General features: G+C 38.0%; 1 protein-coding gene across 3 annotated transcripts in view; it reads left to right on the forward strand.

Annotated features, from left to right (window-relative positions):
* The window catches only part of LOC149540481 (feruloyl esterase 1-like), a 65,652-nt gene that overhangs the window by 10,704 nt on the left and 40,947 nt on the right, over positions 1–14,001 (forward strand). For 2 of the 3 annotated variants that reach the window (XM_089801580.1, XM_089801581.1), the window contains exons 2-3: positions 9,725–9,783; positions 10,021–10,108. In XM_089801580.1, coding sequence (XP_089657706.1) covers positions 9,748–9,783; positions 10,021–10,108 — 124 coding nt within the window. In that variant the 5' untranslated portion in view covers positions 9,725–9,747. The remainder of the gene's footprint in view (positions 1–9,724; positions 9,784–10,020; positions 10,109–14,001) is intronic. The other variant, XM_089801582.1, reaches the window with a different exon arrangement.

Genomic DNA, 14,001 nt, shown 5'->3' on the forward strand with positions numbered 1-14,001 from the left:
CAGTAGCAGTTTCTCTCTCCTTTATAGAGGCCGAATACAAAGGGATTGTTAAGGCAGGATTTGAAGCTATTTGGCTTCATTAATGCTTGGGGATATGTAGATGTCACTAGCAGGATTGACTACTCTGTTTGTTGATAACGAAGGCGTTATCAAGTTAGCACGAAATCTAGTCTTCCATGAACGAACCAAGCATGTGGATGTTCACTGTCACTACATACGATAGCTGGTTGAAGATGGGACAATAGATTTGCATTATGTTCCTACCACAGATCAAATTGTAGACATTCTCACAAAGGCTCTTGGTCCTAATAAGTTTGTCAAATTTAGAGGACAACTTGGTGCTCTAGATAGATTAACCATTAAGGGAGGGTATTGCGATAATAGATAATTGACTATTATTAGTTAATGGTAATCTATTGTAAATATCTAGTTAGCTTTAGTTAGTTGTAGCTTTTTTAACTTTCTCAGTTAGAATAGAATGTTTCTATTCTTTACGATTGTTTCCTAAGGAAACATCGTTTTATTCTTTTGTATATAATGATCTTTCGGTCTCTGTTATTAACAAGCAAGTATTTTACCAATTACTTCGTTATAGAAAATAATGTGGCACCTCATGAAATGCTTTTAGAGAAACCAAGAGGACAAGAAATCATTCATGTTATGTTACTCACCTAAATGAATCCACTAAGTCAAAACCTTCCGATGTTGAAGAAGCTCATAAATCTCAATCTTGGAAAGATGCCATAATTGAGGAATATTAATCTATATTAAAGAAGAATGTTTGGGATATTGTGCCAAGACCCAAAGACAAATTTGTTGTCTCCTCTAGATGGTTATACAAAATCAAACATGCACCTGATGGCAATATTGAAAAACACAAAGCCAGATTTGTGGGCAAAGGATTCTCTTAAAAGGAAGGGATCGATTATGAGGAAACTTTTGCTCCTGTTGCCCATTACACATCTGTCAGAACCATACTTGCAATAATTGCATCCAAAGGTTGGAAGGTACATCAGATGGATGTAAAGACAACATTCTTGAATGGAGTCATCAATGAAGAAGTATACTTGGAACAACTAGAAGGGTTTGTTATCCACAAGAAAGAGTCACATGTATGCAAACTAAAGAAAGCTCTTTACGGTCTTAAACAAGCTCCCAAGGCATAGTATGAGAGAATAGATAGTGACCTTACCAAATTAGGGTACTCAAGAAATGGAGCAAATCCTAACATATACTTAAAGAAATCAGAGGGAGATATGTTAATACTAGTTCCCTATGTTGATGATCTCCTGATTACAAGAAAAGACCATCTTATTATTAAATGTAAGCAAGACCTCATATTTGAATTTGAAGTGAAAGATCTAGGTCTTCTACAACACTTCTTGGGATTAGAAGTAAGACAAAAGGGAGAATATAGTTTCCTAAATCAAGGGAAGTATACCACCGACATATTGAATAGATTTGGCATGATGGACTGCAAACCACTATCCATACCTATGGAGACAAATCTCCATAAACTCAAAACTGAGGCACATGAGTCTGAGGCCATTGATCCTACATATTATAGACAGATAATTGGATCATTAAAGTACTTAGTGAACACTCGTCCTTATATTTGTTATGCCACAAATGCACTAAGTTAGTTTATGTGCGAACCTAAGAAGATCCACCTCATGACAACAAAACACATTTGAGGTACTTGCAAGGCACTATTGGACTTGGGCTGGAATATGAAAAAGTTGAGTTACAACTTCATGGATATTTAGATTCTGATTGTTTTGGATGTTCGATTGATCGGAAGAGCACTACAAAATGTTGTTTTAGTCTTGGTTCTGCAATGATATCCTGGTTTAGCAAGAAGCAATCTTCTATTGCTCTAAGTTCCACTGAAGCAGAGTACATAGCCGCATCTATGGCAGCTCGAGAAGTAGTGTGGTTAAGGAAGTTACTAGTTGGGCTATTTGGAAAGCCTCTAAAACCTACAATCATCCATTGTGATAATCAAAGTTGCATCAAACTCTCAATGAATCCAATCTTCCACAACAGATCCAAACATATAGAGATACCTATTCACTACATCAGAGATATGGTAGATAGAGGTGTAATCAAGTTGGAATATATCAGCACTGAAGAACAGTCTGTCGACATATTTACCAAACCTTTTGCAAAGGTGAAAGTGATTACTTCAGAGGAAAACTCTAATGTCCCCATTTTTGTCAGCATCGGAGTTTGAGAGATTAGCCTATTATTGTGATCCTCATAGGCTAATTATTGTGGATAGAGGGTCTTCTAAGATAGTGGCTTGACTTGGGAGGGTCTTATCTTCTCCACAATTCAGTAAGCTATAGGTTGGTCTTCGTTTGCCTCAAATTGAACTACATTTGGGCTTAGTTTTGTGTACTTACTATTTGTGGTAAGTTGGTGTTGATCGAGATGGACCCTTTCTATTTTTGGAAAGTGCATTTGGTCACATGGAGAAATAATAGTTATGACTCCTATTTCAAACGACATATTTAAATGATGAGTATTTTGGGAGTTATTATATTTTTAGTGGCCAAACTATTATTAAATAATTAAATGGCTTATTATAAAGTTATTATTTAACTTTATAATTTTGCTTAAGTTGAAGTTTGAGTTATCAGTGGAAAGTGCTATTTATTAATTAGTTAAGCCAAGTCAAGTGAGATAATCTAATGGAAGCTTCTAATTAATGTTGTGTGGTGAAGCTCCCTGAGTGAAGTTACATTTTTGGCAACAAAAGGGAATCTGGAGGTTATAAATACAAGCCCATTTGTTGAGGAAAACACACTTGAATATTTATTTGCTTTTGTTGCCTTTGTGGCTTTTATGAGTTTTGATTTTTGTGCCCTTGCTGAAGTGAAGGGTTTGTAGCTGATTGTGCATTCCACTGTTGAGGTATAGTGGTTTGATCGGAGGGTCTGGGTTTAGAGCTTCCTCTTTCTGTAGCAACTGTGGCTGAGGAGCAATTGTCTATTGAAGGGATTTAGCGTCTTCTCTTATTGTATTAACTGTGGCTAAGAGGGCAAACCCTTCTTGGAGAGATTTTTTTGGAGTGGCATTTGTAGCGTGGTTGATGTGGGGAATATTTAGAACTGTTGGTGTCTTGTTAACTAGTTTGGCAGGTTAAACAGTTAGATTGCAACAGGTTTGGGCATCCAGTCCTGTGGATGTGGCTGTTTGGGATTACTTGCTGAAGCACATTTGCTACTATATTTCAAGTATATATAATCAGGGCTGCTGCAACTATGCTATGGGTGATTTATTGTCAAGTTCTTTCTTGTAATTAATAAAACCTTTGCAACATTATTGTAATCAAATAGGAACTTAGTATTATTAATTTGAGAATACTTGCGACTTTGAATTTTAAATGGAAAATACACAAGGCAGAATTCATATGTGTTTGGTATTTATCAAATGCATATTTCTTGAAGTCTTATTTTTCTGACAATTGTGAGTAGTACACTACACTTCCTAGTATTGTGTTTAGAATTTAAAAACATCATGCATACAATGATATTAGAATGCTTGCCGAGTGCTTGACGAAATGTCAAGCCTTTGATTTGTGAAAGAAATTAATGTTTGATTAAGCTATAACCTAGAATTGGGTTATTACAAAAACTTGGTATGGTAACATTGTGATTGTTATTGTAAACTCCCGAGACTAACAATCTCAGTTCTTTTGTGAAATATGTGCGTGTGTGTGCTCTTAAATTCAAGAGTTACTATTGTGCACATGTGTTTATTTGTGGAAAGATGACAATGTTTCATTTTATGAGATATTAGGTCTCTATTGTAAGGTGACAACCTCAACGATAGATTGACTTGTTATCATAGACTTCATTCAATTGTTGTCTCAGAATTTGCCGGATTGTGTGATAACAAAGATATCATGATTGACTTCATTTGTTGTCCCAGGACGAGCTGGAGATCATGATATCACTTGTGTTGATTTTTTGATTCATTGTCATGTTATTGATTCTGGGCTATGCTAGAAACTATGACAATAAATAAATCATGATAGACTACATTAGTCCTGGAATGAGCTAGAGATAATGATTCTATTAAGGTTGTTGTCTGATAGACTATATTTAGCATTGTCCTAGAATGTGTTGGAGATCAGATGACTAACATCCTTCTAGGATGTCTGTGTTGATGAGCTTCTCAATGATAAGATTGATAAGAGTTTAAGGTCACCATCTTGTGAGATAATCATATCCTCCTTCACTAAGAGGGAGTGTTGAGTGTGTAGCATTAGTTGGATATTTAATGTCTGATTAGTGCTCAGGATGTTGAATCTATACACATACATATATACATACATACATATATATACGCACACACATGTTTGCATATTAGTATAAACTGATTATTTAGATGGTTCAATCTGATCTTGGTAGTGATCAAACGAAGTTATGATGCCAAGCGATCAAATTGTGTAAACACCACATATGATTTGCACATACTGTAATCATGAATGAGGATCGTGTATGACTTTACAGTCACACACGATCTGTAAATATTATCGTGAATATATTATAGTCATCGCCAATGAAGATCGGGCTCCTTTAGTATGCCATCAGTGATCATGATTTTACTTAATGGTTTGTTAGTTAAGGTTTGTAAAGAACGTTGTTGGTAAAAAAATATATGACTTGAAGCAACATATCAAATACCATAAGAGGAAACCAGAGACCGTATTGACACTTCTTAACACAGAATTCAAAATATATACAACTTAGCAGGCAGTGTACGAAACAAGAAGAGCAACAAGGCAAGTAAAACATAGGGTATAGTACAAACATGATTAAAAAGCCGTAGGCGTATGAGTGGACATTGCTATGGACAGAGCCAGAGCACCGTACGGATTGGGCAAAGGGAAGGGTCGCAGAGAAGCAACCATATGAAAAACACCATATGCGGCCTTAGAAGGAGATAGATGAAAATGGCATCAAGTTTTTGAAGTGAACATTTCAGCTGCCAATCGGCTGTATAAGGCATGCACAAAGGAGAGTGTAACAAAAGAGAAAGTAGTAAAATACTGTCATATGACATTTGTAGGGGAATTGCACAACAAAGCACACCAAGGTGTTACCGTACAATTGTACGACAAATTGAGTGAGGAGGAATCCTAACGTAGCTGTATGACCGAACATCATCGTACGGTCTTAAACATGCAATAAGCTCCCGTACGACCTAAAATGTGATTAGACATTGTACGGCCTTGGTGAGCACTATAAGAAAAAGAAATCCCATTCATATGGTCACAAGTATCACAAAAGCAAATAAAGGGAGGACACGTAAGGAGAACACATCAATCCTAGACCACCGTACGACTATTGATGAGCCTTGTGGTAATGTGTCTTTGCTAAGGATTGTACGGACTATGTGAATGAATATAGGTTGATGCCATATGCAAGGAATTACACTGAAGACTGTACTGATGGACACATTATGCTTTGGAGATTGCACAACAACCACTTGTAATGGACGGGAAGCATTTATAATTTGGAGTCGTATGACGTTCATAGCCAAAATTCCAAATCATTAGGACAACCAAATTGCCAAGAGAAAATATCGTACAGATTGGTAGGAGCAAAGAAGGCAATGCATTTGTTGAACACTCAATTTGTTGGAGCCGTATGAACAACATTGCCGTACCATTCAGCCATAGCGAGTTGTACGAAGGAGGTGTGAGGTGTAACAACCTAACCGTTTCTTGCACACAAAAAGACAAAGGAGAAGACAGTTATAGAGTCAGTTGGGAAGAGAGCCTGGAAGAAAAAGTTGGAAGAAGATTCAACTATCAGTAAGAGGATGAATTGAAATGTGAAAACATTGCCTTTAGGCTGCTGTGTTGCGGGAGGCACAAGTAGAAGCACTGGCAAATAGAAGAGCAAACAACCAGCACATGCAGCAACTGCACCAATGCAACTCACACTACAAAACATTTTTTTCGAAGGCCTGAATGGAGTTGAGTGTAGGAAATGGTGGTAGGATACGCCCAAAGACCATCCGGTGAAGAATAGCATCAGAAAGGAATAGGTAGAGTGGGCAATCTGAATGCTAGTTTTTGCATTCGTCATTACGAGGCTTGTTTACATACGATAGTAGACAACTATGACTAGTTCTCCAAAAGCAGTTCATTTTCCTACCTAGGGCGGGACTTGGTAATCTCCTTCAGAGCACTAGACTTCACTAGGGTATTTGGCATACCCAGCCATGCTCAGGGAGGCAGGAAAATTGATAACAAACCAAAGAAATTAAGTCGAGAGGTGAAGGCACGTCTGATAGAGCTTATGTGTGGTGAACTGTCTCAGGCAGAAAAAGAAGCATTGATGGACACAGCCATGCTCAGGGAGGCAGGAAAATTGATAACAAACCAAAGAAATTAAGTCGAGAGGTGAAGGCACGTCTGATAGAGCTTATGTGTGGTGAACTGTCTCAGGTAGAAAAAGAAGCATTGATGGACACTTCAAAAGGCAGAGGATTGAAAAAGTCTAACATTTAGGAAGGACAATGGTGTTACCTCATGGACCTGGTTGAGAGTAGGCTCACGGGAGAGAGCTGCGCATCTGATATCTCCTTTCTGTAGGTAGCAATGATGAATGGGATCATAAATGGGAGAGTGTATGACTAGGCCGCATTATTGGTGGAACTAATGTATGAGTTCATGGCGCTAAAACACACGACATTCTACATGCCCTACTATGCTATTGGATTATTCCTTGATGTGACAACATAGATGATTCCCTTGGATAGGTTGGAGGTCAACCTTGGCTTGCTCACGCCAGGTGAGCCCCCATCATGCAGTGGAGACATTTAGACACACCAGGCAGGCAAAAGGTCACGGTCAGGTAGAAGCAACCTAGACAGGAGTTTGATGCAGGTTTAGAGCATGGGAATACGAATAATGGCCGATAGGAGACATCATCTGACGATACTGAGACAGATGAAGAGGAAGAGGATGTGGAGGATGACGAAGAGGTTGAAGTCATTACCACAACACCGTTGCTATTCCCACGGTCTGCACTCCTCAGCGACAACTCATTTGGCCCTTATTGGTCCACATATTCTAGGTTTTGTACAGTTCATACAACCAGTAGCTATGACTTCTGTCACAGTAGTAGCGGCTCGGACAGTACCTGCAGGGATCCCAACCATTCCAGAGGCAGTGACTACATTACAACCAATCTCCCCCATCACCACCTACAATCGTACTAGACGAGGTGATGGAGTTACCAGTGTAGGAGGTACTTGAGAGTGTGAGGGCACCTTAGGTTCGGCTGGAGGTAGTTGGTTCAGATGCGGTGTCACTATATATACTGCGTTTTTGGCTATCGGTGAGGGTACTAGTATAGTGCAAGACTTGAGTGAGTAGAATTTGAGTGCGTACTTGAGTTAGAGGTTTAGCATTAGACCAGTAGCACCAACATCTAGCACTCTCTCGCCTATGAGAGAAGTATCTCAGGAGATGGATCCTATAGCTCCATCGAAGGAGGAGAGTCATCCCACTGTTGAAGTTGAGCTACCACCTCCACCTCCAACGGGAAGTACTGTTGAGGGGATGTTAGAGGTAGTAGAGACAGCTATGGCCATGGAGCAACCCACATCATCAGGTCCCTCAACAGCCATAGGGGAGGATGTCGAGGTGTACTTGGCGGACATGGTGACTCGAGGTTGTTAAGTAGCGATTTCGACACAAACACGCATGTTGGAGACAGTGGTGCAGGAGTTGGAGCAGGTTTTGTCCTTCATGCGAGTTGGTTGCCCAACGACCCTTTTAGTATGCTTCGAGGCACGAGGATGGCCGAACACAGAGACTCCTGAGATGCAGCAAGAGTGGATTGCTAAGGAGCTTTTAGTAGAGAGCCGAGTTGAGAACTTGATGTCGGAGATAGTATAGGTGTATTGAGATGTGGACTATGCTCTATGAAGGAGTGAGGTGGATCAGGTAGCAGCAGAGAGGACTCGGGACGAGACAACTACCAGATTAGCATCAGTGGAAGCCAGTTTGGCCACCCAACAGTCAACTTGGGAGATAGAGCGGGCATCACTCATTGTTGAGAGGGAATTAGAGAAGGAAACATTCCTATCTCAGTTGGAGGACGTGAAGCAAGCCAACAGTTGGCTAGAGATGGAGTCGGATTCAAAAAAGGTGGAGCTCCGAAAAATAGCTGGGATGATGAAGAGAGCCTTAGAGATTCAGATGCAAGCTAAGGCAAATCTGAACACCCAAATGCAGTGGGTGCACAAATTACCAGCACAAAGGATGGCTACTACACCCGCTCCATTAGGGACGCACCCTTCTTTTGCCTAGTCTTGTTTTGATGTACTTAGTTGTTTAGTTGTCTCTATTTTGTTGTCCGAAGATGACTTTTCTCTTGCGGGGGATGATGTTGTCGGTAAAAACTATACTACAGTCAATGGGATTAGTTAGTGTCCGAAAGGTTGTGTAACGGTTGAGTCACCCCTTCGGAAGATATACGTACATCGTCCGAATTGAACTGAGGCATGATTGTATACTCTGCTCATATGAATAAAGTGCTATCTTGTTCTGTGTCATATTCTAGTCTCTTAATGCAATAACTATCCGTTTACCTTGTATGGTAAACAAGCGCCTCATGTAAAGGCATGACCCTATGGGTCCAAGGGACACATAGAGTCATGTCACTACATTAGATTGTCCATTCAAACCCATATATATATTGAATTATGTGGATCGCTAGAAACATATCAATACACTCATATATATATATATATATATATATATTGAATTATGTGGATCGCTAGAAACATATCAATACACTTGTATTATTACTAGCCATCTGCATATACACACACTTGCAGTAAACAAGAACAATATCAGTATCATTCATTGTATAGTTTGAACACAATAATAATATATCAGAGTAATCCAGAAGCGTCACATACCTCAGCTACTGTACCATTGCAGAATAGAAGATTTTGAAAACATCTACGTTCACAGTAATTAGACAATTGAATCAAAGGTTAAAACTCTACCACAGATTTTATTCCTTAACATGAGCCTTTTATCACTGCCCTGATGGCTACAATAGCCGCCTCTGTTTCTGCTACATTATTCATACCATCCCTTAACCTTCTGCCTCCAAGTACAATTACATCACCTAAGGCATCTCTAATAATAAAACCTGCACCTGAAGGTCTTGGGTTACCCTTCGAAGCCCCCCCAAAGTTGCATTTCCACCATCCCCTAGGAGGTTTTTCCCAAACAACCACCTCTTTACGACCAACATGACTAGTGAGATTAACCTTGCTAAGCTCATTCACAGGCTACTGTTGTATTTTTAATTTACCTACATTTTTAACCTTTTTTCACCAACTTAAGTGATATCTACTGGCTATACATACTAGCCCCATTGACATATTTTGGTCAGTTGCTGACAATTATATTAATTTTGTCCAATACTTTTTATCTTTTGGGTTGATTGAATTTTTGTGGCAAGGAGTTATGCTTAGCAAGACTCTTTTGAAATAATGGTTGAAAGTAGGGGTTTGGAAAACCTTATGGAAGCATGCTTATTTTGAAGTATATGCAAACTTTGATTATGAAATTCTCAATTTGCCAAGTTCGGTGAGAATTTAAAAATACTTTAAATCATTTTCTTGAAAATTCTGTGAACAAGTATGCAAATATTTGAAATACAAATATCATTTCATACAGATGGTTGCAAGATTGAGTTTTCAATGGTGACATTTTCATCAATTTGCTTCTCCAAAACAGTTAAGTGGTGTTTTTTTTTTCAAATTTCCTTTAGTTAAAAAGGCTTGCATTTTACCAACATAGTTTATCTTCAATCTACACGAAGCCATTTATTATTATTATCAATCTGAAGAGATTAAGTCGAAGTAAAACACTGTAATATTAGTTGATTATAATATGTATCATGCAGTTGCATTTGGTCAAACATTTCATCTAATTCTAAATACTTACATGTTATTTTCTGTTTATGGTTCCAGGACATGGATCTTGGTTGGAGATCACAAAACCTGAAATATTCAATACTGTTGTCCATTATATGCATGTCTGTGCTATGTGCAGGAAGAGGTATTTATGCCCATGTCTCTACTGATACCTGTTGTTTTCTGTCGTAGTATTTCTCTATTTGAGGAAGTAATTTAGGTGTTTATAAAATAAATGATCTTGATTTCATGATTTATTTGACATTCTAGTCAAATGTAAACAAACTTCTTATATTCTGGGTTGCCAATCTCTTATGTGTGAACTGGCCAATCTATATTCCTGATCAGTGATAGTTGTAACAGTTAAGATATAGAAAAATCATTCTTCAGTAAAGCTGAAGTGCTGGAACAATACTTCTCCAGTTCATGCCTAAGTTAAATACTATGCATGTGGTTTTAAAGGAGATGTCGGAAAAAAACTAGCAATATAGCCTGCAAAAGAGGTAAAAGAATTTGGGAAAATATGTTTTAACAGTGTCCTACCTAAATTTTAATGTCACCTAATTATTTACTGAAGGTTGGAAACAAGGTACTTGTTTGTGCTGTGTCATAATTTATAACAATCCTCTCTTATTACAATCTTTCCTACAATGATGATAACTGGATATTACTTTCTTTTGTGGATTTATAACGTGCCTGGAGTAAGAGTTATATGTGAAGAGTTGGTCATGTTATTATTTGTATTAACTGAGTAAGTTTCGTTTGAAAGAAATTGGAATAGGAATGCCATGTTATACTGTAAAAGTCATGCATTTCAAACACTTTCAAGGTTCTATTGTTTGCTTTATTTTTCTGTTATTTCTTCTTCTGCTGGGGTTGATAATTATTGCCTGTTATTACTTGACATTGAAAAGAAAAGCTCAATCCAATTGGGATCTTTGTTTTAGTCAATCCTTGATCGTCATTCAGTATTTTTTTAAATTTTAATAAACAAATACTTTGATCTCTAAGTACTAGATCTAGAAATTGAATTATCCACAGATTTTAATAGACAAATGCTTTGATCTCTAAGTACTAGATCTAGAAATTGAATTATCCGCAGATACTTATTTTGGTTATCTTTCACTTGTACAAATGCCTATATTAACCATAGTAATGAGAATCACAGCGATTCACGTGATTTGGCGATTCGATTCAAGCCAAACGATTTTTTGTGAACCGGTGAATTGAATCAGCGATAAGGGTTTTATGAAATAAGTTACTCACTAAATTTCAAGGGTTTTTTAAATATGCTGATTCGTGGCCAATTTGATTCTAATTCATGGCCGATTCGTGATTTGATTCAGCCTTGCCGATTCCAATCCGATTCCGATTCTCGTTACTTTGATATTAACTATGACATATATTTTCTCTACATAATATTAGATGGGTTCTGTAGGGACTCTTCCCAGTAAATGAGATTAAAACTAGCCACAATGGAGACCAAGCTAAGAAAAACCGGATCCAAATGCATGCAGGGACCTTGTGGAATCAACAGAACCACTGAAGGACCAAGCACTAGGGACACCCTTAAACCAAATAATGTTCAAGTCAACAACCAAGGAAAGCTTATGAGAGCCATGAAATGCCTCAACTGTGAACAGCACTAGCAGAAACCAACAACCATGTCCTCAATAATTAATATTTATCTTGCTAACCCATCTGTTGCTAACAAACACTACCTGCTTCGGGGTGACCTCTTGACCACTGCCATATATGCTGAATAAATTTAATACCATATATAATTTCAGGATTTTCATATCCCTATGCAACATTTCATCAGCCAAAGATTGCAAGGTTGGAGCACAAGGCACCTCCAAGGTTCCTTTGTTATTGGACTTCAACAGATTTAATCATGAGGTATAAATCTTAACAAAAAACCTCCCGGAAGCCAACAGCTCCTCTTTTAGAGAACCTTTTTCAGTTCCAAACTCCTGAAAATGCTTGGAGACATTAATATAATCTCAATTATAAGTGATAGTGTGGTCCCATTGTTTGATCTTCTGTCCAAAATTTATTGTGGGGTAGAATGCAATCATTTCATTGTGCATCCAACTGGAATTGAACCTGCAACTTCCCAACTATCATTTGGTTACTTTCACTGTAAACTATGGTTTCTAGATAGAACACAAAGTATTACTCAACTCTAAAATAGTAAGCATTCATTGAGATTGATCAATTTCAAATTCTCTCATTATCAATTCACGCTTATTGTTTTCAATCAAAAACTGAGGTGTATCACACATCTTATGCATTTTGATTTGTGCAATTTGTTATAGTTAGATGCATATTTTTTTGGGAAAAGGGCAAAGGAGATTATTTTATATCAGGAAATAAGAATCATGTTGTAACTCAGGACTTCTGTGAAATAACAGCCTAAATGCCTCAAGCATCTAACAGAGATGATTTCTTATGTAGCTTTCATGGGACAATACTTGGAACTATGAAAAGCTCACAATATCACACAAACCTTCTAACATGGTCCTTAGTTTGATCTGTAAAACAGTGACCAGAGAAATAGCTAACACAAAAATTGGCAGATGCTTCCAGTCAGAGATGATATTCACATACCCAAAATGCAATAATGGAAACCTTAAAATAAGTAAACTGAAACAGCATTTGAATTGGTAGGTTCAGTTGTGAACCCAACACCACTGTTGTGCTTACCCAAGGTCGATTCTCCTGAACTTTGTCTTACCTAAATGGGTCCTTACCCAGTAAGGAGATGGAGGAGGTTGTGGAGAGTCTCTCAAGTACAGCCCCCCTGTCACGAATATCATAAATGACTCAAAAATTACACTCCAATGTGGTGGTGAAATCTGGCTTGAAATCTTCCATATCAGCTGCACGCTTGAAGGTCAATCTTCACAGAAAGAATTGTGTCATTGCTTCCAGGATTTATATACAACTATTGTATCTCTCGCTGCTTGATTACCAAATTTTTGGGCTCCAAAATTGCTCTCATCAAGCTATTCTAGTCCTAAGGACAGTAGTTAGCAACAGGGACATTTTATGAGAGGGCTAGTATTCAAAATGGAAAGTAGGATATTTTAAACATAGAAAAGAGAATGTTGTCCTGGAGGAAAGCCATTTCTTTGACTGCCGATTTGATTACTTCTTTGAATCTGATGTTCAAGCAATTTTCTCTCGATGAATCAATAATCATGGTTTGGATTATGTGTGTTTCTCTTGATTGGTAAACCGAGGGTATCAATGAACTCATGGTCTCAATTTTGGATATTAACTGAACCCAGCCTCTGGGGTCATAAATGGAGGGCCCAATCCCAATAGTGAAAGGGCCAAGCTTGTCAGTGTAGTGGCCCACTGGGGGCACAAGCCATGAAGTCCACAAGTCCAGTGACTCAGCTGGGCGTAAACCTTGGTTGGTGCAATAACAGCATTATCCACAATTAATGTACAACTCTCTTATTGGTGGTTTGGTATTAGCTTATTATGGCAGCAGCAATTTTAAAAGTAAAGTGCCTAGCTCAAGAATCCTAGGGGTTGAGAGGAAAGGGAATTGTAATATCCCAAACTGGTATTGCTTTTTATGAAATTTCTCAAATTGTAATACAGAAATTGAAACAACAAATATGCATACAATTCCTTCCAATTTATCCAGGAGAAATATTAAATACCCAGTAGAATATGGTATTTCAAAAATGAATATTACAATTGTAAACACAGAGAACACATGGAAAACAGTCCGATTAGATATTAAGAGATAAAGTTTAAGCACAAGTGAGACACCTAGTATGACATCTCCAATGCACAATGGGTTTCTGTCCACTGTCTTTCAGCTTGAGGGTTTCTGTCTTCAGGCTGGCTGGAAGCTGAAGCTTTCCAGAACTCTGCAAGAGAGAAAATGTAATCCAAAACCATAAACCAAATGTGCTGAAATGAGCTCCTCTTTCCTCTTTTGAGCACGACCTGGTGACTTTTCACATTCCCCGCCTGTCTCTTCATCTTTCGTTCTTTTTCTTTTTATATAAATCATCT

Source organism: Cupressus sempervirens, chromosome 9 (assembly GCF_028749045.1).
Source record: "Cupressus sempervirens isolate cs-2001-9-10 chromosome 9, ASM2874904v1, whole genome shotgun sequence".
Classification (NCBI taxonomy): domain Eukaryota; kingdom Viridiplantae; phylum Streptophyta; class Pinopsida; order Cupressales; family Cupressaceae; genus Cupressus; species Cupressus sempervirens.